This window comes from Protopterus annectens, chromosome 14.part0, assembly GCF_019279795.1.
Source record: "Protopterus annectens isolate FY-2018-M chromosome 14.part0, PAN1.0, whole genome shotgun sequence".
Classification (NCBI taxonomy): domain Eukaryota; kingdom Metazoa; phylum Chordata; order Ceratodontiformes; family Protopteridae; genus Protopterus; species Protopterus annectens.
Window position 1 is genome coordinate 482,505,198 of NC_056748.1, and position 24,399 is coordinate 482,529,596.

At 41.4% G+C, this 24,399-nt stretch overlaps 1 protein-coding gene across 1 annotated transcript in view; it reads left to right on the top strand.

The window, feature by feature from the left end:
• Nucleotides 1-24,399, top strand: part of RRP12 (ribosomal RNA processing 12 homolog) — a 1,805,151-nt gene that overhangs the window by 1,493,495 nt on the left and 287,257 nt on the right. Inside the window, exons 30-31 of the mRNA XM_044056239.1 lie at nucleotides 16,159-16,250; nucleotides 19,948-20,106. Coding sequence (XP_043912174.1) covers nucleotides 16,159-16,250; nucleotides 19,948-20,106 — 251 coding nt within the window. The remainder of the gene's footprint in view (nucleotides 1-16,158; nucleotides 16,251-19,947; nucleotides 20,107-24,399) is intronic.

Sequence of the window (24,399 nt, forward strand, 5' to 3'; positions counted from 1 at the left end):
ACTTATGAGGTGGACCATATATAAAGCTTTCTGTACAGTAGAAGCAACATGGTGGTCAAAAGTCAGGCTGTTATCAATTTGGGTATCCACATCCCTCACGACTGACTGCGGGCTTAGAACATTGTTATTAATGTGATAATTTGTGGGGACGTCACTCTCCCCAGAGAGGAGGATTATGATTATGCATTTTTTGCATTCAGCTTGAGGCCATGTTTCTGGCAGCAGTCATTTGTTTAGATGAGACCGTCTTGGAGGATGTCCACGTCACTAGAGGAATTGATGACGGCACCCAGCTTGCAGTCATCTGCAAACTTGGTCAGCCATAGCCCACTGGTTTTGGCCTGCACCTCAGAAAAATATATCCCAATTAACAGAGGCCCCAAGACTGAACCCTGGAGGACACCACTTGATACAGGTCTACTGCATGAGGTGGTTTCCCTTATTTTGACTAGGTGGGTTCCATCAGTGAGCCAGCTAGCTACCCATCTGGTAACATACAGATTGATGCCTAGTTTAGAGAGTTTATTATGCCAGAGTAGGGAATAGTGCTGAAGGCTTTGGCCAGGTCAAGGTAGGCGATGTGCACTGTCTTCCCCTCGTCCATGGCTTTGGTGACCGTCTCAAAAAACTCGACCAAATTTAACAGACACGACCTCCCCTTGAAGCCAAACTGTGTGGGATCAAGTGTTTGGAGGTTGCCAATGCTCCTGTTAATGAGGTCCATGATAATCCATTCCATGGCCTTGCAGATCAGGCTAGTTAGGCTGATGGGTCTGTAATTTTCTGGATCGGTGAATGCTCCACCTTTGTGTAAAGGGAAGATAGTGGCTGTCCTGCACTCATCTGGGACAAAGCCAGTACTCGGGCTTTGGTTGAATAGGGCGTCTAATGGTGCTGCAAGTTCCTGCCTGAGTTCATGTAGGATGCAGCCTGGGATGTTATCGGGTCATATGGAGGCTGTATTTTTTGCCTTTGAGAGAGCAGTGATGACCTGATTCCTAGATATAAGGGAAGGGGAAGGTACTGGGATGTCCTGATTTACTGATGGGGGGGGGTACAGAGGGGTGAAATTGTTGTTGAATTTGTCAGCAAGCAAGTTTGTTATATCTACGGCATTTGTATATGTGGTGCCCTTGACCACCAGTTCTGAACAGATCTGGGTGCTTTTTTTCAGATTACAAACATATGTGAAGAAGGCCTTATGATTGTCTCTAGTAGATGTGGCCAATTTGGACTCGAAGTTTGCTTTGGAGGATTTCACTAGTGCTTGTTTAGGCTAAGGAGAGATTGATTCCAGTTGGGCACCTTGCTCATTCTTGGTCCTGCACAGCATTTTTTTTCTTTTGTCAGAGTGTATTTATTGCAGATGTCCACCAGACAGGTTTACTCTTTCTTGCAAAGGATGATTTAGTCCTGTCTGGTATTCCTGATTCCATGCATCTATATAAATGTTCTTATAGTAATTGGTATAGTTTTGGATACTGTTGCCAGTTCCTAGAGAGGGGGAGGGGACTGTGAAGCTGTTTATACCTTCCCTCAGGAGGCTGTAATCAGCTTTGTAGAAGTTTTTTGTTTGACCCTAGGGATTGGGGGAGATGGTGACTTTGAACGTGACCGCTTTATGGTCGGAACTTACAAGGGAGGATGGTACTGCATGGATGTCGCTGTGGTTACTCATGTTAGTTAATAACAAGTCCAAGATATTATCACCTCTTGTGGGGCTTTCGACTAGCTGTTCCAATATGAGCAATGTCTCTAATGGATACGGCTTAATGTTGGGGACCTCAACTAGTCTTCAAGAATGAACAAGAGCTGTGGATTTTAGCTGATCAGAACCCTTGTTGCCAGTATTCTGGATTTGATAGTGGTGAAGAAGGAAGTTCTTTGTTTCACTGTTGCAGTCATCACATTTGGATTATCCTGCCAGGGGTAGCACTCAATCGGCCCGAATACCAGAGGCTTAGTATTTCTGCATCAGTTGCTGTCACTCGTCAGGTCGTCAGTGGTATAAAAACAGGCAGCCGACGGCATTACATCAGTTTTTCTTACCCTAACTGTCAGGAGCCCCCAATAGGGAGCTAGGTTATGGTGGAAGAACACCACCAGTAGAAAGTAAATACCAAAATTTCCTTGTAAGGAGGGAGAGAGAGAGAGAGAGAGACAAGGGGGATGGAGGGAGGGAAACCAGGACTGCAACAGTGAATACACTTGAACATCTACATTTATGGTAAGTGTACACAACTGTGTTATGTTCTTAGTGTTTCACTGTTGCAGTCATCACATATGGGTTATCCTGCCAGGGGGTAGCACTCATTCGGCCTGAATACCAGAGGCTTAGTATTTCTGCGTCAGTTGCTGTCACTCTAGGACTGACATCAGGTCGTCAGTGGTATAAAAACAGGCAGCTGACGCCATTACATCAGTCTTACTTGCCAAGGAGCCTGAAGCAGAAGCAGTTCGCACGAGTGCTGGTCGGCCGCTACCTGAGTTTTCGTTTTCATATTGAAGTTGAAGTCTTCTAAAGCTAAGTACCCCATTGAGGATCCTTTTTTCTTGCTCTAACCGATGTAAGAAAAAATTAACAACTGTCTTGCATGTGGAAAGCAAATACCACACCGAGACTTCCATTCTTACTGCATCACCTGTTTAGGCCCAGACCACCACGTCCCCCGCTGTCGCTTTTGTGCTTTGTTCAATGCCAGAACTGTACGTCATCGGGCTCTTTTTGTAGCTAGATATTTTCACTCTCAGACCTTGAATTCCAATATGGCTTCGGTAAGCCACCCGACTACCGATCTTCTGGAAAAAATGTAAGGATAAAGACTGCATAGGTCCAAAACTGCCGATGCTTCCGTTAAGCTAGTCATCAGTTCTCCAGTCTTCAGTGAGGCGCTTTCGCAGCCCTTGATGCCCACTTCTGTGGATTTGCAGGCCGCTATCGAGACCCTTTTGGAGTCTGGTATGCTGTGAGAATCTTCCTCAACTAAGGATCCTGTGGATGTCTTTACCTTGGATGGGTCCGGAGCCGCTGAGCAGGCACTGGCATCCGAGGAAGGACTTTGCACTACTGATACTCGACACAGACCGACGACTTCTTTCATGTCTTCAGTTCTTTCTAAAAGAACAGAGTTTCTAAGGCCCAAGGTATGAACCACACCCAAAAAAACGACGACCCAAGCTCAGGCCCCTGCTTCCTTGCCTCAGTCTCAAATGCTTAAAATGGCGGAAGACCTTATAATGCTGATTTGGGGAAGCCAGGCTACCCCTTCCAAAAGAAAGAGACTTGTTCCCAGTAGTTTTTTCTGAACAGGAGTCGATGACTGATGCATCTGAATATGAAGATATGCCAACCCCTCTCTGCTTATGAGGATTCTGATGCATAGGAATCCATCCCTTCAGCCTCTCCACCCGAGGACTTTTCCTTTGGTGAAACCCTACATACTTTAAGGGAGTATTTTCAGTGAGAATGTCAGGACTATCCTCAGTCTAAAAAGAGACTCAAGGGATTCTTAGATCTACCACAGCACCTCTGGCCATTCCTCCTGTCGTGGATGTTGTGGATGATGATTTAATGGAATCCAGTTCAACTCCTGACACCCTCCTTCCTGCTCCCAGGAAACCTGACAGGTACTGTAGAGTCCCTGACACGCTCTCAAATTTCTTTTCAAAAATCCTACTGCTGACCCCGATGTCATCTCTCAAGGACCTAAAGGAATCAAAGCAACTTCAGCTAAGAATCCCACCCCCCTCAGATAGGGATTCCCAAGCATTAGACAGATGGCGTTAAAAAGTACACACCTCTGCTACTCTTGCTATTAGAGCAGTAAATTGTCAGTTCCACATGCAGAAATATCAGCAACATACCATGGAACTCCTCAAACAAAAAATATCTTCTTTTCATGCTTGTGCAGAAAATAGAGTTACAAGAGTTAGTGCATTCTGCAAGTCAAGTAACTAAGCACACCTTACAATGTGGTTTTGATGCACTAGAAGCATCTTGCAGGGCAGCAGTCACTGGTTCTGTCAATAGAAGGCATGCTTGGCTTAAGTAACGGACCTTGCCAGACCATGTCAAATCCAAATTATTGTACGCACCCATGAACAAAGACAACTTGTTTGGCACCAAGGCAGAAGAGGTCTTAAAAAAGATGGAAGAAAAAGCTAAATCTATGCAGACAGTTAGACTTCTTACAGGTCCAGCCACCGGGGTTCAGTAGGCATTGCCCCTCCAAGCACTGGTCCTTTACTGACCCCTCCAGGCCAGCTCAGCCCAGACCCAGGGGAAGCAGGCCCCCCAGACAACAGCCCCAGGGAATGCAGAGATCTAAGCAGTGGAGTTCCTCCTCTTCAAAAACAGAGTGCGCAAAGCCTCACCCCTTATGGTAAGAACTCGAATGACTTTAAACTTCCACCCCTCCCTCTGCCCACCTGCTCGTGCCCCTAGGAGGAAAACTCTCCTTCCACGCAGGCAACTGGGCCACCATTACCAACAACCACTGGGTCCTTACCGTAGTGTCTCAGGGATACAGATTTTATTTCCACACTCTGCCAACTCCAAAAGGTTTCCCAGATCTTCCTCCAAACCAGTGGGCAGAGACCAAAAAGCAAGTCCTTTCCCTGCTCTTCATGAAAGCAATAGAGCATGTTCCTGCAGAACAGATAGGCCAAGGTTTCTACTCCAGACTTGTCCTGGTACCCAGAAAACAGGGCACATGGTGCCCCATCCTCAATCTATCCATTCTAAAAACCTTTCTGGTGGTACCAAAATTAAAAATGCTCACCCTCCAGCAGCTTCTATCTGCTTTCCAAGGATGCTTGGTTAGCCACCCTAGACCTAAAAGAGGCCTACCTACACATCCCAATCAGGGAATCATGCAGGAAATACCTATGTTTCAGGGCAGGATCTATGCACTTTCAGATATTCTTCGTGTTTCACTGTTGCAGTCATCACATTTGGGTTATCTGCCTGCAGGTAGCCCTCAGCCAGCCCGAATACCAGAGTCTTGTATTCCTGTGTCGGATGCTGTCTCTTCTTCCATGACGTCAGGTTTTCAGGGGTATAAAACATGCAGCCGATGCCATTACATCAGTCTTTCTTGCCTTGCGGTGCCCGAAGCAGAAGCAGTTCGCAAGTGCCAGTCGGCCAACTCCTAAAAATTTTTGTTTTCGAGTTTCAGAACCGAAGTCTTCAAAAAAAGATAAGTACCCCGTTGGGGATCTTTTTTCTTGCTCCAACCGATGTCACTAAAAGTTAACAATTGTCTTACCTGTGGAAAGCAAATACCTCATAAAGATTTTCATTTGTACTGCATTCCTTGCTTAGGCCCAGACCACGACATCCCTCGCTGTCGGTTTTGTGCCATGTTCAACCCCCGAACTATTTGTCGTCGGGCTGTATTTGCAGCAAATTATTTTGGTACTCTGTATCAGTACTCTGAAATGACTTTAAGCCATCTGACTACCAATCTTCTGAAAAAACGTAAAGATAAAGAGAGAGACAGATCACTTGGGTCCAAAACTGCCAATGACGCTTCCATTAAGGTAGCCGCCAGTCTGCTGGTACTCTGTGAGACACTTTTTCAGCCCCTGATACCCGCTACCTCAGATTTGCAGGCCTCTACTGAGACCCCATTCGGAGTCCGGTATGCCACGAGATGCTTTTTCAACTATGGAACCTGCGGATGTCTCTACCTTGAATGGGTCCGGAGCCACTGTGCAGGCAGCAGCTTCTGAGGGTGTATTCAGGCCTACAGACTTGCATTTAAACCGAAGCCAATTTCTTCATCCAGGCCTAAACTCGTACCACGCCTAGAAAACCGACGTCCAAACCGCATGCTCAGGCCCATATGCCTAAAAAACAAATGCTTAGAATGGCTGAAGACCTTATTACCTTAATTAGGGGAAGCCAGCCTTCCCCCCTCTGAGTCCTCGAACTGCTTTTCCTTCTGATTCTTCTGATCAGGAATCTGATATTTCTGTTCCTTCGGATTACCAGGATTTGCCTTTATCTACCTATGAGGATTCTGATGCAGAGGATTCCATTCTCTCTGCTTCCCCTCCACAAGATTTTTCTTTTGTTGAAACCTTGCACACTCTTAGGGAGCATTTCTGCTGAGAAAGCCAGGATTACTCTGACTCCAAAAAGAGGCTTGGGGACTTCTTACTCCTTCCTCAACACAGACTTTTAGCTATCCCTCCTGTTCTGGACATTGTAGACTATGCTTTCTTGGAATCTAGCCTTTCCCCAGACACTTTACCTCCACCTCCCAGAAAACTTGACAGGTATTAGAGTACCTGACTCTCATGAGATCCTCTTCAAGACTCCTACTGTGGATCCAAAGACCATTTCCCAAGGACCAAAAGGCATTAAAGCTACTGCTGCCAAAAATCCTACCCCTTCTGATAGAGATTCTAGAGCTTTGGACAGATGGGGTAAGAAGGTATACACTTCTGCTACTTTGGCCATTCGGGCTTTAAATTGCCAGTTTCATATGTTAAAGTACCAGCAGCATGTTATGGGACTACTTAAACAGAAAATGATTTTGATTCCCGACTGTGCTGAACACAAAGAATTACAGGATTTTATGCATTCTGCAGAACAAGTTGGTAAACATACTTTGCAATGTGGTTTTGACTCTTTAGAAGCATCTTGCAGGGCTACTATCACTGGATCTGTACTTGGAAGGCATGCTTGGCTTAAGGAGCAAAACTTGCCAGATTATATTAAAGCTAAATTACTGGATGCTCCCTTAAACCAAGACCACCTGTTTGGCAACAAAGCAGAAGTCCTCAAAAGGATGGAGGAAAAAGCTAAATCTATGCAAACTGTTAAAAATTTCCTACAAGTACAGCCTCCCAGATTTAGTAGGCATTGGCCTTCAAAGAATTGGTCCTTTCCAGTCTCTTCCAGGCCTTCTCAGTCCAAACCCAGTAACAGCAGACCACCTAGGTTACAGTCTCAGGCTACGCACAAGCCTAAGCAGTGGGGGGCTCCCACTTCCAAAGCAGGAAGTAGTAAGCCACCCCCCTAGAGAAAAATGGCACAATGACTTAACCTTAACCCTTCCAAGCCCTGCTCAACTGCCTGCTCCCTTTGGAGGAAAGCTCGCCCTGCATGCAAAAAACTGGGAACTCATTACCCAGGACAAATGGGTTTTGAATATAGTTTCCCAAGGATACAGATTCCACTTCCACACCCTACCAACCCCAAACAGTTGGCCAGACCTACCCCCAAAATCAGTGGGTGGAGGCCCAATAGCAGGTTCTCTCTCTCCTAAGTATCAGGGCTGTTCAACCTGTCCCAGCAGAACAAAGGGGACAAAGTTTTTATTCAAGACTTTTCCTGGTACCCAGAAAAGACAGCTCCTGGCATCCTATCCTGGACCTCTCTATTCTAAACACCTTTCTGCTAATCCCAAAATTCAGAATGGTAACACTTCAACAGCTGCTTCCTCTTCTAGGCAAAGATGCCTGGCTGGCAACCTTAGACTTAAAGGAAGCTTACCTGGACATTCCAATAAGGGAATCTTGCAGGAAATACCTACGCTTCAGGGCAGGCTCCATGAACCATCAGTTCTCTGCACTTCCCTTTGGCTTATCTACTGCACCCAGGGTATTCACAAAGTATGTGACGGCCTCTCGATAAGAAATCTCAGCAAACTGTACCCAGGACCAGGATGGAATCAGCCCCTATACAGAACCAAAAGTTCGAAGTAAATCCAAGTATAAACACACCGCTGTATAAGACCAACTTTAACAGATGATGCCACAATTATTCGAGGTTTTTGGATGATATGTATATACTTTGGGATGATAGTGTTGAAAAACTTGATACTTTTTTGCATTTTTTAAATACTACTAGTGAATATCTCAAATTCACTTACACATATGATACTGAGGGTATAGCATATCTTGACACCTATGTATACAAGCAAGATACAAGCAAGATACAACCTTTCATTCCAAAATACATAGGAAACATACATTTACTAATGACTACTTGGAATATAATGGTTGTCATTCAATGAATATGAGACATAATATATACAAAGGACAAGTAATTAGAGCAGCTCATATGACCTCTGATGTTAAGGTACTGACAGAGGAGATCGAGTTTTACAAAATTGTTTGTTGAGAGAGAATATCCATCAAATGTTTTGTCTACCATAGGTCACCTTGTTATTCAAAAAAGGGACCAAAAATATCGATCATTATTGGGAACGGGTTTTGAAACCAGATATCGGTTTGTAGCAGGAAATAGAGATGGAAATATTGCCAATGATCATCAAAGGTCACTAATATTATTATATAGTCCAGTGATGGACAAGATAATTCATATAATAAATAAATTTTGGTATCTGATTTCCCAGGATTCCAAATTGATACAAATAACTGGGACAAAACCAAGAATCATCTACAAAATGGGAAGAAATGTAAAGGATTTATTGGTCCCCAGGAGAATAAATAGGGATAGGAGGTTGAATGAATTATCCCATACTTACAAATGTGATTCTTGCAACCAGTGCAAGTACATACTAGAAGACAAAAAAATGACTATACAAAACGAAACTTACACTACAAGCAAACTTAAATATGCGAATTGTAGAACGAATATGTTAATATATATAGCAAAATGTTGTGAGTGTACTTGTTTTTATATAGGAAAAACTGAGTGTTGTTTTAGACAACGCATATACGATCATATTTACAGCATTCACAAGAAAGATTTAACTAATGCATTATATAGACATAAGTATTACTGATGATAGACACAAGTTTAAATTTGCCATTCTGGAAACTATTGTGGTTGATCCCATTGGTGGTTATTATAAATCTTTTTTAAGTTTTAAAGAGGTTTGGTGGCAGCTTCTTTTAGACACCACAAACCATCCTGGTCTCAACAATTATATCTCCTGTAAGCCAATTTTAGAGAATTGTATATTATATTAATGTTATTCATATACAGTATTTTTGACCTTGGTAGATAGTTTAGTCAGTTGTACATTATTTTAGTATTGTACTTCGATATTGTATTGTTAGTATTGAAATCATGTTTTTTCATTTTTTTTATATTTTTTATATTTATATTTCTACTTGATTTTTTAATTTTTTTACGTGTTTTTTATTTTATTATATGCATTTAATAATGTGGGTCAAACATACAAATAGTAGCTTGTAGTTTTGACATTGTTTTTAATGGAGGTGTTTTCAGACAAATTATAACACAGGAAGATTTTTATATAAAAAAATGAATAAATGTTCACAATTGCAAGTTTCTGTGTATAAAACGGTTTTGGAAGTTTTAATGGTATAACTTTAAGGGGCGGAACTTGGTATATAGGATACTATGTATCCATCAGTATCCTCTTCCTTTTGGCGCCAAATTTTAAATAAAATGTTTGTTTTACTATTCACAAAGGGTTCTGAAGAAGCCCACAGTTTGAGTGGGTGAAAGCGCTTAACCTTGATTCGTTCAATTTGTGATTTTGATGCATGTTTTGTTCCTACTGCCTGTTTTTCTCCGCTCGTTATTGGAATAAAGATGTTTATAGCCATTATTCGTTGTGGCATCATCTGTTGGAGTTGGTCTTATATTTTTCCAAAATCCAGAGCTGGTTTTGCCACTGCAGTCTTGCACGGCTTAATAGCTGGCCCTAATGCTCTGTACCTTCCTCCTCCCTTCCTTAGCTTTGGGAATCAACCCAAATGTGATGGCTGCAACAGTGAAACACGAAGAACATAGTACAGTTGTGTACACTTACCATAAATGTAGATATTAGAGTGTATTCACTGTTGCAGTCCTGGTTACCCTTCCTCCAGCCCCCTGAATTACCTTGGCTCTACCTTTCCTTCTTGTTTAGTGTATTTAAGTTTTCTGGTGTATTTGCTTTTTGATGGAGGTGTACCATAACATATAATTGCTTCCCATTGTGGGGGCACCTGACATCTGGGGCAAGAAAAACTGATGTAATTGCATTGGCTGCTTGTTTTATAACCCTGACGTCATGGAAGAGACTGCATCTGATGCAGGAATCCAAGACTCTGTTATTCAGGCTGGCTGAGGGCTACCTGCAGGCAGATGACTGCAACGGTGAATACACTCGAACATCTACATTTATGGTAAGTGTATACAACTGTACTTTCTCTGCGCTTTCCTTTGGCTTATCTACTGCTCCCAGAGTTTTCACAAAATGTCTGGCTTCTGCCATTGCTTTTTGCAGACGAAGAAATATTCAAATTTACTCATACTTAGATGACTGCCTGATTCAGGCAGATAGTCAGGAAAAGCTGCTACAGCACCTGACCTCTGTAAAGGACCTACTGACTTCCTTGGGGTATACTATCAATGAAAAGAAATCAAAACTTGTCCCCACACACAAAATTTTATTCCTGGGAGCAAGCCTAAATGCAGCATCCCAGATGGCATTCCTTACTCCAGAAAAACAAGCCTACTTGACAGGCTACTTCTCCCAACTAGCCACCAGAACCCAGTTATCCGCAAGGAAAATCCTGCAAGCTCTAGGGTTCATGGCCTCTTGCATTCTACTCATTCCATATGCCAGACTGCATATAAGGAAACTACAGTGGTACCTAAAATGCCTTTGGTGTCAGCACTCTCAAGACCTGGAAACTCTTATACCAGTGATACCTTGTCTAAGGAAAGATTTTCTTTGGTGGGCAGCAGCATGCAACCACAAGGGACGTCCCTTCTCACAACCCCAGGCCACCCAGACCCTCACCACAGACATATCAGACTATGCCTGGGGTTTTCACCTGGACGGCAGGTGCATTCAGGGCCAATGGAGCCCAAATCAAATACATCTGCACATCAACCGAAAAGAGATGTTAGCTGTTCAGCATGCTCTGACAGCTTTCAGACTCCTACTCTCCACGGGGCTTCTACTGATCAAAACAGACAGCACCACAGTGATGTGTTATATCAACAAGCAGGGAGGGGACTCTCTCTTATCTTCTCTGAAGGCTCGCCATGACCGTTTGGCACACAGCTTCAGACATGCAACTACACCTGTTCAGACATTTCATGCCAGGCTCTCTAAACTCTCTGGCAGACATCTTAAACAGAAACCTGCTAGACCCACACAAGTGGCAGACTTCAGAACCTTCACGCTTGTAACCCAGAAATGGGGCACCCCGAACATTGACCTCTTTGCCTCCCACTCCAATCATCAGCTCAGCAAATTCTGCACCAGGGAACCTCACAGCAAGGCTTGGAAAGTAGATGCTCTATCCTTCCAGTGGGTAAACCTCTCTGTCTATGCATTTCCCCTTCTATCACTCATTTGAAGGGTACTGCTCAAAATAAGGGAGGAAAAACTGAGGGAAAACCTGATTGCCCCAGACTGGCCATGCCAGCACTGGTATCCACTGCTGCGCAGCCTGTCACCCCTGCCACCATGGCACCTACCTCAGATCCCAACACTCCTGACCCAGAGGAATGGATAATTTATGCATCTCCAATTGCAGACCCTCAACCTGCCAGCCTGGCTTATTCCCTGACCTCTCCTCAACCTGCCAGCCTAAGCAAACAATCAACCTGCCAGCCTAAGCAAACAAGTTCTAGATGTTATACCTGAGGCCAGGTGCTCCAGCACTGGAAAATCATATGCTGTAAGTGGAAAAGGTTTTGCACCTGGATCCAGGCTAGGGGAGCCAGAACGGCACAGCCCTCCCTACCTCTCATCCTGGATTAACTGGCAGACCTACTACACAGAGGTCTATCCTTCTCTTCTATTAAAATTCATGCTTCAGCCATCTCTGCTCATTTCAGCACAGAGCCACCATTTCTCTCTCACCCTCTCATCAAACAGTTCCTAAGAGGGGCTAACAACTTACCGACACCCAGAACAGCACCTACCCCAGCTTGGGACCTCAATTTTGTGTTGGAAAAACTCACCCTGCACCTTTTGAACCTGCAGCTTCAGCAGAGTTAAAATTTCTCTCTTGGAAGACAGCCTTGCTTCTGGCCATCACTTCAGCTAGAAGAGTACTTATGGCTGTGGGGCCCTCCTTCATTTTCCATGCTGACAGGGTCTCCCTCAGGACTAACCCATCCTCCATGCCTAAAGTGGTATCCAGTGTGGCTTTCAACCAGTCCATTCATTTACCTACCTTTTTCCCTAACCTACAAAACAAGTGGGAACGGATTCTGCACTCTCTAGATGTGAACAGGCAGTTCAAATTTTACCTGGAAAGGACTAAATCTTAGAAAAATTGATCACTTGCTAGTCAGCTTCGCTGCAGGAGCAGAGGGCAAGGCCATATCCAAACAATCTCCAAATGGATAGCACACTGCATCCATTTCTGCTACAAACAACATGGGAAACCACCCCCTAAGGGGGTCAGGACACATTCCACCATAGCGGGGTCCCCACCAGGGACATCATGGAGGCTGCAACATGGACACCTGTTCATATCTTCACCAAACATTAACACCTGCCTATCTTCTACAAATCCAGGACAGGCTTTGCCACCACAGTCTTGCAGGGTATCCTAGCTAGCCCCCAGTCTTCTTGACTGCCTCCACCTTTTTCTTCAGCTTTGGGAATCAACCCAAATGTGATGACTGCAACAGTGAAACACGAAGAACATAGTACACTTGTGTACACGTAACATAAATGTAGATGTTCGAGTGTATTCACTGATGCAGTCCTGGTTTCCCTCCCTCCATCCTCCTTGTCTCTCTCTCTCTCCTTACAAGGAAATTTTGGTATTTGCTTTTTACTGGTGGTATTCTACCATAACTTAGCTCCCTATCTGGGGGCTCCTGATAGGGCAAGAAAAACTGATGTAATGGCATTGGCTGCCTGTTTTTATACCACTAACGACCTGACGTCAGTCCTGGAGTGACAGCAACTGACGCAGAAATACAAAGCCTCTGGTATTCAGGCTGACTGAGGGCTACCCTTGGCAGGATAACCCGAATGTGATGACTGCAACAGTAAATACACTTGAATTTCTACATTTATGGCAAGTGTACACACTTGTACTTTCTGTAGTTCCTTTTTTCATTCTGACCTTCTGGTACAACTCTATCACAACTGACAGTAGCCTTATGAACATCTTGTGTAACCAAGCAATGGAGGACTAGTCTCTCCTCTTCTCTTGTAAAAGAAACATTGTCTTTTTGGAACCGGGTCAGTAAAAAAAAAAAAAAAGTTGCTGGTATTTTGAGAGTTCCCAGCAACCTGCAAAACACTTGTAGTATTTCCAGGTGTTTACTTTAACTTCAATCTAATGCCTTGTTTTTTAGAAAAATGTTTACAAAGTAAGGAATCACTGTTATTACAGCACTCATGAGTAGTGGCTGGTTTAGCAGGTTGTAGACTATCTTTGTTCTCTGGAGTATACCCTGGTTAGTTGTTTCATTTCATTAAAAAACTGTCAAATTCCTGGTAACTTCAGATACCGCAGTTTTCAGCTTGGAAGCCTTGTACATAGGACAGAGCAGGATGTTCAGTTTATGCCTTTGCTTTACTTTCTTTGGTTGAAAAGGTCCTGCTCAAACCACCATGGATCATATTCATCTGATCATCATACTCTGTTTTGGCAGTGCCAGATTTGTTTTTCCTTCTTTCAGTGCTGTCATCATTTCCAATCCATATTCTTTCTCTAGTGGTTTGGCAGCTGTTTCCCCACGTATCTCTGAGACTTCTGTTCACAGAATCCTGAAATTGTATGCATGATTTAATGACTCATGGCTCATGGAAATAGCCATTGCCAGGTCTGGGGAAGTGCTGCAAGTACTTTACAAAATAAAATGCTGCAGCAAGTTTGTTTTTAGATGTTAGTAGTAGTCACTCTCCCCGTTTAACTCTTGGAGTACATTAGGATTCATAGGAATCCTAGCACAGAAGACCAAGTTTGGGTTGTAGTGGAAATGGAGAAAGCATTAAAGGAGCGTGATTACTTTGAAAAAAAATACTGAATGAAGCTAGGGAAGGAGCATGTGATCATTTTAAAAGGAGGCATGGGTGCTGTAAATTGAGATATGGGACAAAGCCAGACGAAAAAGGAGTTATTTTGTGTACCTTAACTAAATACATTACTTTTTTTGAAACTTTTTATAAGGTAACGTGTGTTCCTCCCGATTATCTGATGATTTGAAGGGATGCTTACTCCATTTTCCTTTTCTGTTTCAGAAGAGCTTTAAATTCAGCATAACATTTATCTTTTAAGGTGACACTTTTGGGAATGTTATACGACTCAGCTGTGAGAGCAGGAATGTTCCAGTGTGGCAGATGCAGTGTTTGTCAGTTTGTAATGAGAACAGGCAATGTTAAAAATTTATGGAAAACTTAAAATTTAAGATACTATAGTGCTTGCAGAACAATAATAGTTTATGGCATGGATGTGAAAGACTGAAGTGGCGTATAGGACAAACAAAAGGAAAAGTGAAAGAAAATACAAGTGCATTAAAGAGATGTGGCCAGTGCACATCCTTTTTGCAAATTACATATTGTATTGCATATTAATATGAGCGTGCTGGAAATATGAAGCGGGGTTCAAGTATTCTTTAATAGGAATAGCTTGTATCCCATGAGTGGGTGATTAGATTAGTATTCTGAATGGATGTGAAACAAGAGTGCTATTAAAGTTTAGTAGTATGTGTCTGGGTGGTCGAAATGCTGAATTAAATTTAATGCGAATGTACATGATATTGACGTATTTCTAGGATGTAATGAATTCTTGTTGATTAAGTTAGAGTATGCAAGTCGCATGTATTGATGGTGATTCAGATTGTCTTCTTCCAGAGAAGCAAGCTCACGAAGTGCTAGGAATGCTATACAGTTATTTACTACTACCAATGGTCAGTTTGCAGTCATCATTTAATAGCTTCCTTAGTCACTCCCACTTTTTTTTTTTTTTGCCTTCCATTTGTGTAAACAGATCCAGTACTCGGGCACAATGAATTAACCTAATGACTGAGTGCTGAAATAGAATAAGAAACTTCCATAGTGTGCTGCTATCATCAAGGCAGCAGCTTACATACCTCTTCCAGATTTGGATACCTTCTAAGGCTTCTTTTTTCAGGTGAGAGTCTTCACTGTCTTGCCAGCATATATACTGTCAAGTCTTCCCACCTTTTTAACTGACAGTCCTACATTATTAAGGCAGGTTTTCTGATGAGAAGCAAGCCACTGCAGAACTATCATTTAGTAGCTGAGAGTACCATCTGTTAGTTGGGGGATAGATTTGCACTGCATTGCTCTGATAAACTATTACCTTGAAGGATTTGGCATTCTGGTAGGTGCTGTGGGACTTTCTTTTGCAGAGGTACTTCCAGAATTTCCTTCATTTTTTGTTGCATGTTTCAGTTGATATTAAAATTTGGAGATTTCCATTTTTGCAATTAGGATTTCTCATTTTTGTTATAAGAATTGCTTGAATGTTTTTTATGAATTTGGTTAATGGACGTTGTATGGAAGTTTGCAGAAGAAATTGATGTATTACAAGGCTGGGGATGACTTGCAGAACAATATGGATTAAAATACTGGCTGTCGTGGAATTGAGTAGCTGTTATTTATTTAGACTGCCAGAAAGACTCTGCTTTCAATTGTCCATGAGTTTGCATAAGTTCTTGATTTTATCTCATATTTTCCCTTCCCCTTATAAAATTTTATTTTGTGTTAAATCACCGATAGGTTAGTCAGTAGTAATGAAAGACATCAGTTTTATACTTTGTATTCAGAAAATACTTGTTGATGCGAAACCTGATGGTCTATTAACATTTTTGGTGAATTACAGTAATATTTACAAATTATCCTTGAAATTGGGCATTTGTCCCACGATTACTTGTGTCTTTGTCCTGAATTATTGAGCAAAGAAGTTGAGAGTTGAAATTACAGGCATCCAACCTATCACAGCTCACATCAGGTAAACTAGGTTCAGTGGAGAATGCGCGATCAGATGATCCTACATTGGGTAGGATTTGATTAAAGAATCGAATGCAGTAGCAATTTGATTTGTAAAACTGAAGCTGCATTCCTGTACAGAAATTCTTTGATTCACCCATATGTTTTAAAAATGGAAGTATAATAGCATTTGTTGCCATGCTTTTATTCCGTGTTTCATGTTTGTACATATTTTGTTTTTGTATTTGTATTAAACTTGGTATTTTCACCAATTTTTTTCAACCAGATGGAAGGAATTGGAAACATTAAAGATGACATACGACGCAACCTAAGAGTGAAACTGAAGAACATCTACACCAAATTTATCAGGAAATTTGGGTAGGTAAATAATCTTAAGAACACTGTAGATCCTTCTTTCCACATATTTTAATGCACCAAACCTTGATGTCAAGCCCTACTCACCCCAGTGGACCCTTTCATTTCCCTGTCCTGACTTCTGAAGTAGATAGTTTGTGCAGTAGTCTGAGGCCACTTGACCATTACTTGGGCGTTTTTCACCCTTTTTTATGATGATGGAAGAGCTACCCATTGAGACAAGGCCTGCAAAGCCACACCACTTGGTGCATATTTGCATTCACCAGTTGTCAGCTGCAGTACTTGTGCACTACTTGGTATGCTTAGGAACTCACCTTTCAGCTATCTTGCTGTCTCCTAGCTTCTACAAGGTGGTGCCAAGAAGTGAGCTAGCCGCACCTTTTCCCTCTGGATGGGTGAGCTATTACCACGTCTTCTAGCTTAAGTATAAGATGTCCTATTAAAATTTTGCTTCCTCTTGCTTGTTTTCCTATTAGTATACATTAGAAGTCTTCATGGGCAGGCCTCTGTCCTAGATTAGTTTCTGAAAGAATCAAGAGTAATCCTTTTCTCAAACTCGAGAACATGTTTAAATTCATGAGCAGGCCTATAATGCCAGGCATACCCTGGGTTCTTTGTCATTCTAGCCATATGCCTGTATTTTCTAAACCTACCCACTGGTGTGCTGCTGTAAGGTTGGTTTCTCTGGTGCATGGATGCTATTCAGTCCGAAGCCAGTAGTCTGTTAGCTGATGGACGCATGTTATGATTACACTTTATATACCTTCTTGATGCCTGACAGCTTGGTTCCTACCTCCTTCACTTGCACACTTTGTGCTAATCTGACCACTTTCCTTTTTCCATCCAGCACTCGCATATTTGACCATGACCTCAGCATTCGGGTGTTCAGAGGTCTGCATACATGTGGTGCATGGAAACTGCATTTAGCTCAGTACTGTATTGTAAAACATTTAGAACATGTGTTGATTTCATATACTAATTGGAGCATACCCCTTGTTTCATGAAAGTTTAGTGACACTAGTAGTATTTCTTCTCCTCTGCTTTGAGAAGGATTCAATGGACACTGATTTTTAATGATAATTTTTTTGTTATTAACTTATCTAATGTTCAGCTTACAGCCTTGGAACTTAAGGTCCTGAAATGTGGCTTCAAGTCTGGACCTACATTTTTTTTCACAGTTTGTATCATTTACAAATAAGAGTTTCCTTAAAAAAAAAAAAAAAAAAAAAAAAAAAAAAAAAGGAAATTGTATGTGATTTGAGTATAAGTGATGGAGTTTTTTTTAGATGAGGGGATTTCTGTCTGATGAAAGTTTTTATTCATGTATTTCTAATGAGTTTAAATGCATGTAATAAATTAGATGAATCTAGAAATGTTGTTAAAAATGAATTTAGTCCTTTTGTTAATGACTTAAGCAGTTTTCTGCAATTATTTTATATGAAGTGGAACATTGTATAAATAGTTTAAAAAATGTTACTTATCGAATGATGACTGGAATGTATTAAAATAGTGAGCTAATGTTTAAGCCTTCAGATAAGAGTAACATACTAGTATTAACTTGTACACAATATTTAAGCATGTGTTATGAGCATTTAAATTATTAGAATGTTTATTGATTGATGGTGATTTGTATGAAAAAGGTACAGTGCTCCTTGAAACTTTTACATAACATTATGAGATTGGGTTATTTTGATGACAGAAAGGAAAAGGTTATGAACAAGAATTATAGAACTGTTATTTTTTTAGTGCCTCCTTAAGATGTACAAGTACTTAACAGTCTCCATTGTAGGCTGATTGTGTCTTCCTGTAATAGTTTTTTTAGTAATATTGGCTTATTTTTACATACTGTTTTTGATGTGATTATGTTAAGAAGGTCCCCTCGTGTATTAATTCAGGTGATTTATTTGATATAATTAAGAAGCTTAAATGGTCTGAGAATATGTATTGGATTGTTAACCCCTTATTCACTAGTGTTAAACATGGTTATAGAGCTGAAGCTAACTTTTTTAGGTGATTTATGTATGGTTGGTTTGTTAGTTATTGAATTTTTACTTTTGTTTGCTTGTTGAATAGTTTTGCATTTGATGGTAATATTTATCAGTTGAGGGCAATGCAGTCTGAGCACCATACGCTCAAATGTATGCTAATTTGGTTAGGGCTTTGTTTGAGGTTGAGTATATTTATAGTCATGACTTTTATAAAAAGTATTTTGCGGTATATAAATGTTTTCTTGGTTTGATTTTTGTGAGTCAAGGGGATAGATACCACAGATGCATTTAATAGTTCAGGGAGTAATAGGTTGAGTTTCTCCTTTACCAAGGGGAGTTTATAAGCAACAAGTTGATTTTTTTTATATGCAACTTTAAGAAGTTTAATTGGGGAAAGATTGTCATAAAGATGCATAGGAAGGGTACTGCTAGCATTGATTTTTTTTTTGCATGCTAGCAGTTGTTTCCCCCATCATTTAATTAAGTCTCTTCCTAAAGGGGGTTTATTAAAATAAAAACATTATGAAGTGAATGTGAAGCTTTTTAAATGAAGGTAGTATAATTATAGAATGGTTTTAAATCATGAATATGGTTATGGTAAGATATGTCATTCATATTAACATGTTATTAGCTCAACAAATAGTATCTCTTATTTTAAAGCGAAAAAGGATAGGACTGCTGTGAAGAATGAGTCTAATATATTTTTGGTTCCCACATATATTTTAAGTGATAAAATTAGTAGCAGTATAAAGGAATATTGGTATTTTGAGACAGGATGAGATTTTTAAGAAATAAACTTAAGCCATCATTTAATATTCCTTAGGGGAGCTGTTTGTGATATGCTTGTACATAGCCACTTTTTAAACCTGAAATTAAATATGGTTGTAGCCCCACCCACCCACTCCACCTTTGTAATGCAAGCTAACTTAGCCCCAGCCGTGATATGCAGCTTATGTTAAAAAAAAATCTCTTTACATAACACTATCACTACACAAGACAGCTCAGACACTTACAACTCTCATACAGACACTGCACCTATCCCCTAACAATCTCTTGCACATTAAATCTGCCCTGAAACCACTGTCAAACACTCACCTAACCCTTACTGTAACCCTAAAACACAGGCACTTCCTCACAAACTCCCAAAATGCCACTTAACCTTATCAAGCAGAACCCACCCAAGACAGAGTTCACCTAAACATTATTTTTGCTCAAAACTGAAAGCAGTTAAGTTGCACAAATGTGATTTGACCAAGTTAACTGTAACCAGATAAACATATGCACACACGTGTACATATATTTGTAAAAATGCATACGTTTTTGTACTCCGGTTATAAAAGAAAGGTGCCGATTTTTGGTCTGTTTCACATACCTGTTCAGTAAATATTGACATTCCACTCTATCTCATGTGGATATTTGGAGGTATTTAACTATAGGCTACTCATAACGTTTCTTCTCAGTGCAAGACTTTAGCAATTCTTCCACGAGTATTTTGGAATGTGGTGTTGGAGTTACATAGGCTCAGTGTAGCTACTTTTGCTGTGATGCTGTTCTTTGCTAGTCAGCCTTCCCGTACATCTAATGCTGTCTGTGTAGTGTTTTCCAAGGTTAAAATTTTGATCTCCCTGTTTTACAAGTATTGGGTCATTTTCTGAACTTGCTGCTCAGAATACAAGGTAATAAAAGTTAATTTAGTTTTACCATCATTCTAGGTTTGATCTTGTAAAAAGCATGCTTCCTGAAGACTGTCATAAAGTGCTGGTGAACATTCGCAAAACAGAAGCCAAGAACAAGAAGTTCAAAGCAATGAAGTCTGTGGCTGAAGCTGGATCTGACAGCGAGGATGAACATTTTAAAGAGAGTGGAAACAGGTGAGGAACTTAGAGACTTGAGTTAATTAACTAAAAATTTTAAAATTGAGTACTAGTTCCCTTTTCCCTAGCTTTAACATTCTGTGAACCTCATCATATAATATCAGTTATGAAACCATTAATAAATGTGCACACCAAGAGACTTAATTTGGCCTGTTCTCTAATGGATTTTTAGCTACCTACCCTTTACTAATGAAGTAATGGGAAGGGAAAGGTATAACCTCATGTTTCCTTTTTCTTTATGGGGTTTGCATAGCTGTACATAATGTATTTTCTGTTTTTTTTCCCCACACTGTTAATTTTTTCTCACCGGTCCCATGATTGACAGTATCTCAGAGGATGGTGTGGGTGCTCATTCACATGCAGGTTGATGAGTGATGTCCTTTCTCCCTTCCCTGACTTGAATCACTGTCCTTAAAAAACAGAGTGTAGAGTAGCAGTGGAAGTGACCATCAGTTCTGTGTGACAGAAAGTCTTTATTTCTTGATCTTTCTCTTTACCCACAGACTTTCCTAGATTGTGCAAGTTTGGTCCCTGTCGCAAGTGAGAGACTGAAGTTTGCATGTATCAGTTGCCCAAAAATAAAATGCAATGCAAAGAAAACTGGTAATAATTTTCCCCTCCATCCCTGACATGTACCCCTTCCAGTTATGTAAAAACTAGTACTCTGAGAAGCTGCACAGTTAGATGTAGCATACTTTCACCCAAATTCACACTTGTTTCTCTTTTTGAAGTTTAGAATTTCAGCATTTGGTCGTGAGTAAAGATTTGTATCTAAGATTTATCCGGTTAGCACAGCTGCTGTAGCTTTTCTTTAAGTGTTTAATTTATGCTGTTCTGTTGGATTTTAGTGTTCTCTACTATATTTACTTCAACACTGAATTCCATTTTCTGTGGTTTATTACATTTTGTTAGGATGTTAAATTTTTTTTTTTTTTTTTGAAGGTTATTGTTCAGGAAGACTGACTAAAGACCCATGTCTTCTCATGCTTTAGTGCTACTTTGGTGGATGGTGGGGGAAGTGGAGGGCTGATCTTTTGGTATTTATCCAACATGAATAATTTGTCCTTACTTTGGTGACTGACTCACTGTTAGAGCATCTGCTTAATTTATTTGCAACCTTATAATAAATTGCAGTCTGATGTCACAGTAGAAATACTGTTGTCACAGAAGACTGGGGTACTTGAAATCACCATCTAAACAACTTGAGAAATAATTTTCTACAAAACACATGCAGGCTGATAATCCTCAAAATATTTTTGTTACGAGGCCTCTAATATTGCAAGACTAAACATCCCTGTGGAAGAGAGTGAGTGATTGTGCTTTCTTCCTTGAAGTTGTGCAGTCTCAAGAGTTTTTGAATATAATAGGGGGTTGATGGGGGGTGCTTGCCACCCTACAAAGCCAATGTTCAGATGACTTATTTCTGAATTCATACAGAGTTAAATATAGGTGTTGCTTTTTCAGGTTTCATAATTTAACCTCTTCTGCATGCAGTGTGCCAAAGTTTTGATGTAATATTATGAGTGGATTTTGAATGCTTTACTTTCAGCTTAATTGGGTAGACCCAGCATATATTTAAGTAATCATTGTGATGTCTGTTTTCCACAAGAGTGTCCCGTATACTTAAGATGCATTGTAAATGTTATTTGTGTTTCGCTGTTGCAGTCGTCACCTGTGGGTTATACCTGCTGTGGTAGCCCTTGGCCAGCCCGAATACCAGAGTCTGTGTTTTTTTGTGTCAGCTGCTGTCGCCGGTAGTCTGACATCAGGTCATCAGTGCTATAAAGCAAGGGCAGCTGATGTCATTACATCAGTCTTTCTTGCCGTGGAGCCCGTAGCAGAAGCAGTTCGCATGAGTGCCGGTCGTTACCAGAAGTTGAATTTCAGCTGAAAATGTCTAAGGCTAAGTACCCCGTTGGGGATCCTTTTTTCTTGCACTAACCGATGTCCGAAAAAGTTAACAATTGTCTTGCCTGTGGAAAGCAGATACCACACCAAGACTTCCATTCTTACTGCGTCACTTGTTTAGGCCCAGACTACAACTTCCCCCATTATCGATTCTGTGCCCTCTTTAATGCGTGAACCATTTGCCGTAGAGCTCTTTTTTGTAGACAGTTATCTTCGTGTTCTGTCTTCGCATTACAATATGGCGTCCGCCAGCCAACAATCTGTGGACATTCTGAAAAAATGCAGAGATAAAGATAGAGACAGACCACACAAGGCTAAGCCTTCCGACGACGCTACCGCTAAGCACGTCGTCATTTCTCTGGAATTGAGTGAGGCGCTTTCGCAGCCCCTGATGCCTAATTCGATATCTACGCAAGCTTCTACCGAGACCCTTTTGGAGTTGAGTCTGGTATGTCAGAGAAGTCTTCTTCGTCTTCCAAGCCTTTGGCTGTCTCTGCCCTCGGTTGGGTCTGGAGCTGCGACGCCGGCACTGGCTTCCAAGGAGGCCTTTCGCACTACCAAGTCTAGACAAAAACAGATGTCCTCGCATCCGACTACTGTTTCTCTCAGACCGGATTCTCTCAAGCCTAGAAACCAGGCCTCTCCTAGAGGAAATCTGCTTCTAGCCACCATCTTGCTACTGCTCCACCACCCCAAGCACAAATGCTTAAAATGGCGGAGGATCTCATCTCCCTTATCTGGGGTAGTCGGGCCACTAGTTCTAAAAGGAAAAGGCACCCTTCCCCAGAAATTGACAGAACAGGATTCTGAGGAATCTGAGTATTTTAGAATTGGTGGATGGTGTTTTCCATGAATCCAGCTTAGCCCCTAACGCCCTCCCTCCTGCTCCCAGTAAACCTGACAGGTATTACAGAGTACCTCATTTTCACAAATATTTGTACAGAACTCCTATTGCAGACTCAGAGGTCATTACACAGGGACCTAAAGGAGCTAATACTAGTTCAGCCAAGAATCCTCTTCCTTCTGACAAGGACTCCAGAGCTCTGGACAGATGGGGTAAAAAAGCATACACCTCTACAACCTTAGCTGTCAGACAACTTAGTTGTCAGTTCCATATGTTAAAATATCAACAGCATATTTTGGAACAATTAAAACAGAAGAATGCTACCTTTCCTGACTCTGCCAATTCAAAAGAGCAGATTTACTGCACTCTACTTGTCAAGTGGCCAAACACTAATTACAATGTGGATATGCCCTAGAAGCCTCTAGCAGGGCAGCAGTGACAGGATCTGTTATTAGGAGACATTTATGGCTGAAGGAACAACCTATCCCTGATCATGTCAAGTCTAAACTTTTTGATTCACCCCCAGATAAGGAGTGCTTGTTTGGGGAAAAAGCAGAAGAGGTGCTTAAAAAGATGGAAGACAAAGCAAAATCTATGTAAACAGTAAAAGATTTCATTAAAGTTCAACCTCCCAGATTTTGCAGGAACTTTCCCTCTAAGCACTGGGCCTTCCCTGCACCTAGCATGCAGCCCTAAGGTAAGCCCCGCAGGGATAGACCATCCAGCCCCATCCCAGGGTCAGCAGAGAAACAAACAATGGACCACTTCCGTCTCTAAGGCAGGGAGTTCTAAGCCAACCTGGCAAACACAATGACTACCGTTCCTTCTCTCATCAAAAACTAGGAGGTAGGCTCTCCCTCTTCAAAGACAATTGGATTTCTGTGACAAAGGACTAATGTGCCTTAAAGATCATTTTTCAGGGATGCAGATTCTCTTTCAGCAAACTCCCAATTCCAAGAGGGTACCCAGACTTACCTCCAAATCAGTGGGTAAAGGCATTGAAACAGGTTCATGCTCTCATCCCAGAGGGCAATAGTACCTGTCCCCTCAGATCAAACCGGCAAAGGCTTTTATTCCAGACTATTCCTTGTAAAGAAAAGAGGGCACTTGGCTCCCCATCCTGGATCTATCCATTCTGAACACCACCCTGGTGGTCCCCAGCTTCAAAATGCTAACTTTGCACCAGCTGCTGCCTGTGTTAACAAAAAAAAAAATGCCTGGATTGTGAGCCTAGACCTAAAAGATGCCTACCTCCACATCAGGGAATCATGCAGAAAATTCCTGCGCTTTAGAGCAGGCTCACAACACTTTCAGTTCTCTGTACTGCCCTTTGGCTTATCTAGTGCTCCCAGAGTATTCACCAAATGCTTGGCCCTGACCATAGCATTCTGCAGACAGAGAACTATACAGATTTACCCTTACCTGGATGACTGCTTCATTCAGGCAGAGTGCAAAGAAAAGCTTCTCCTGGACCTTCTCTCTGTTAAAGCACAAAACCCAACCAGGAAGATCATTTTCTTGGGAGCTGTGCTAGACAC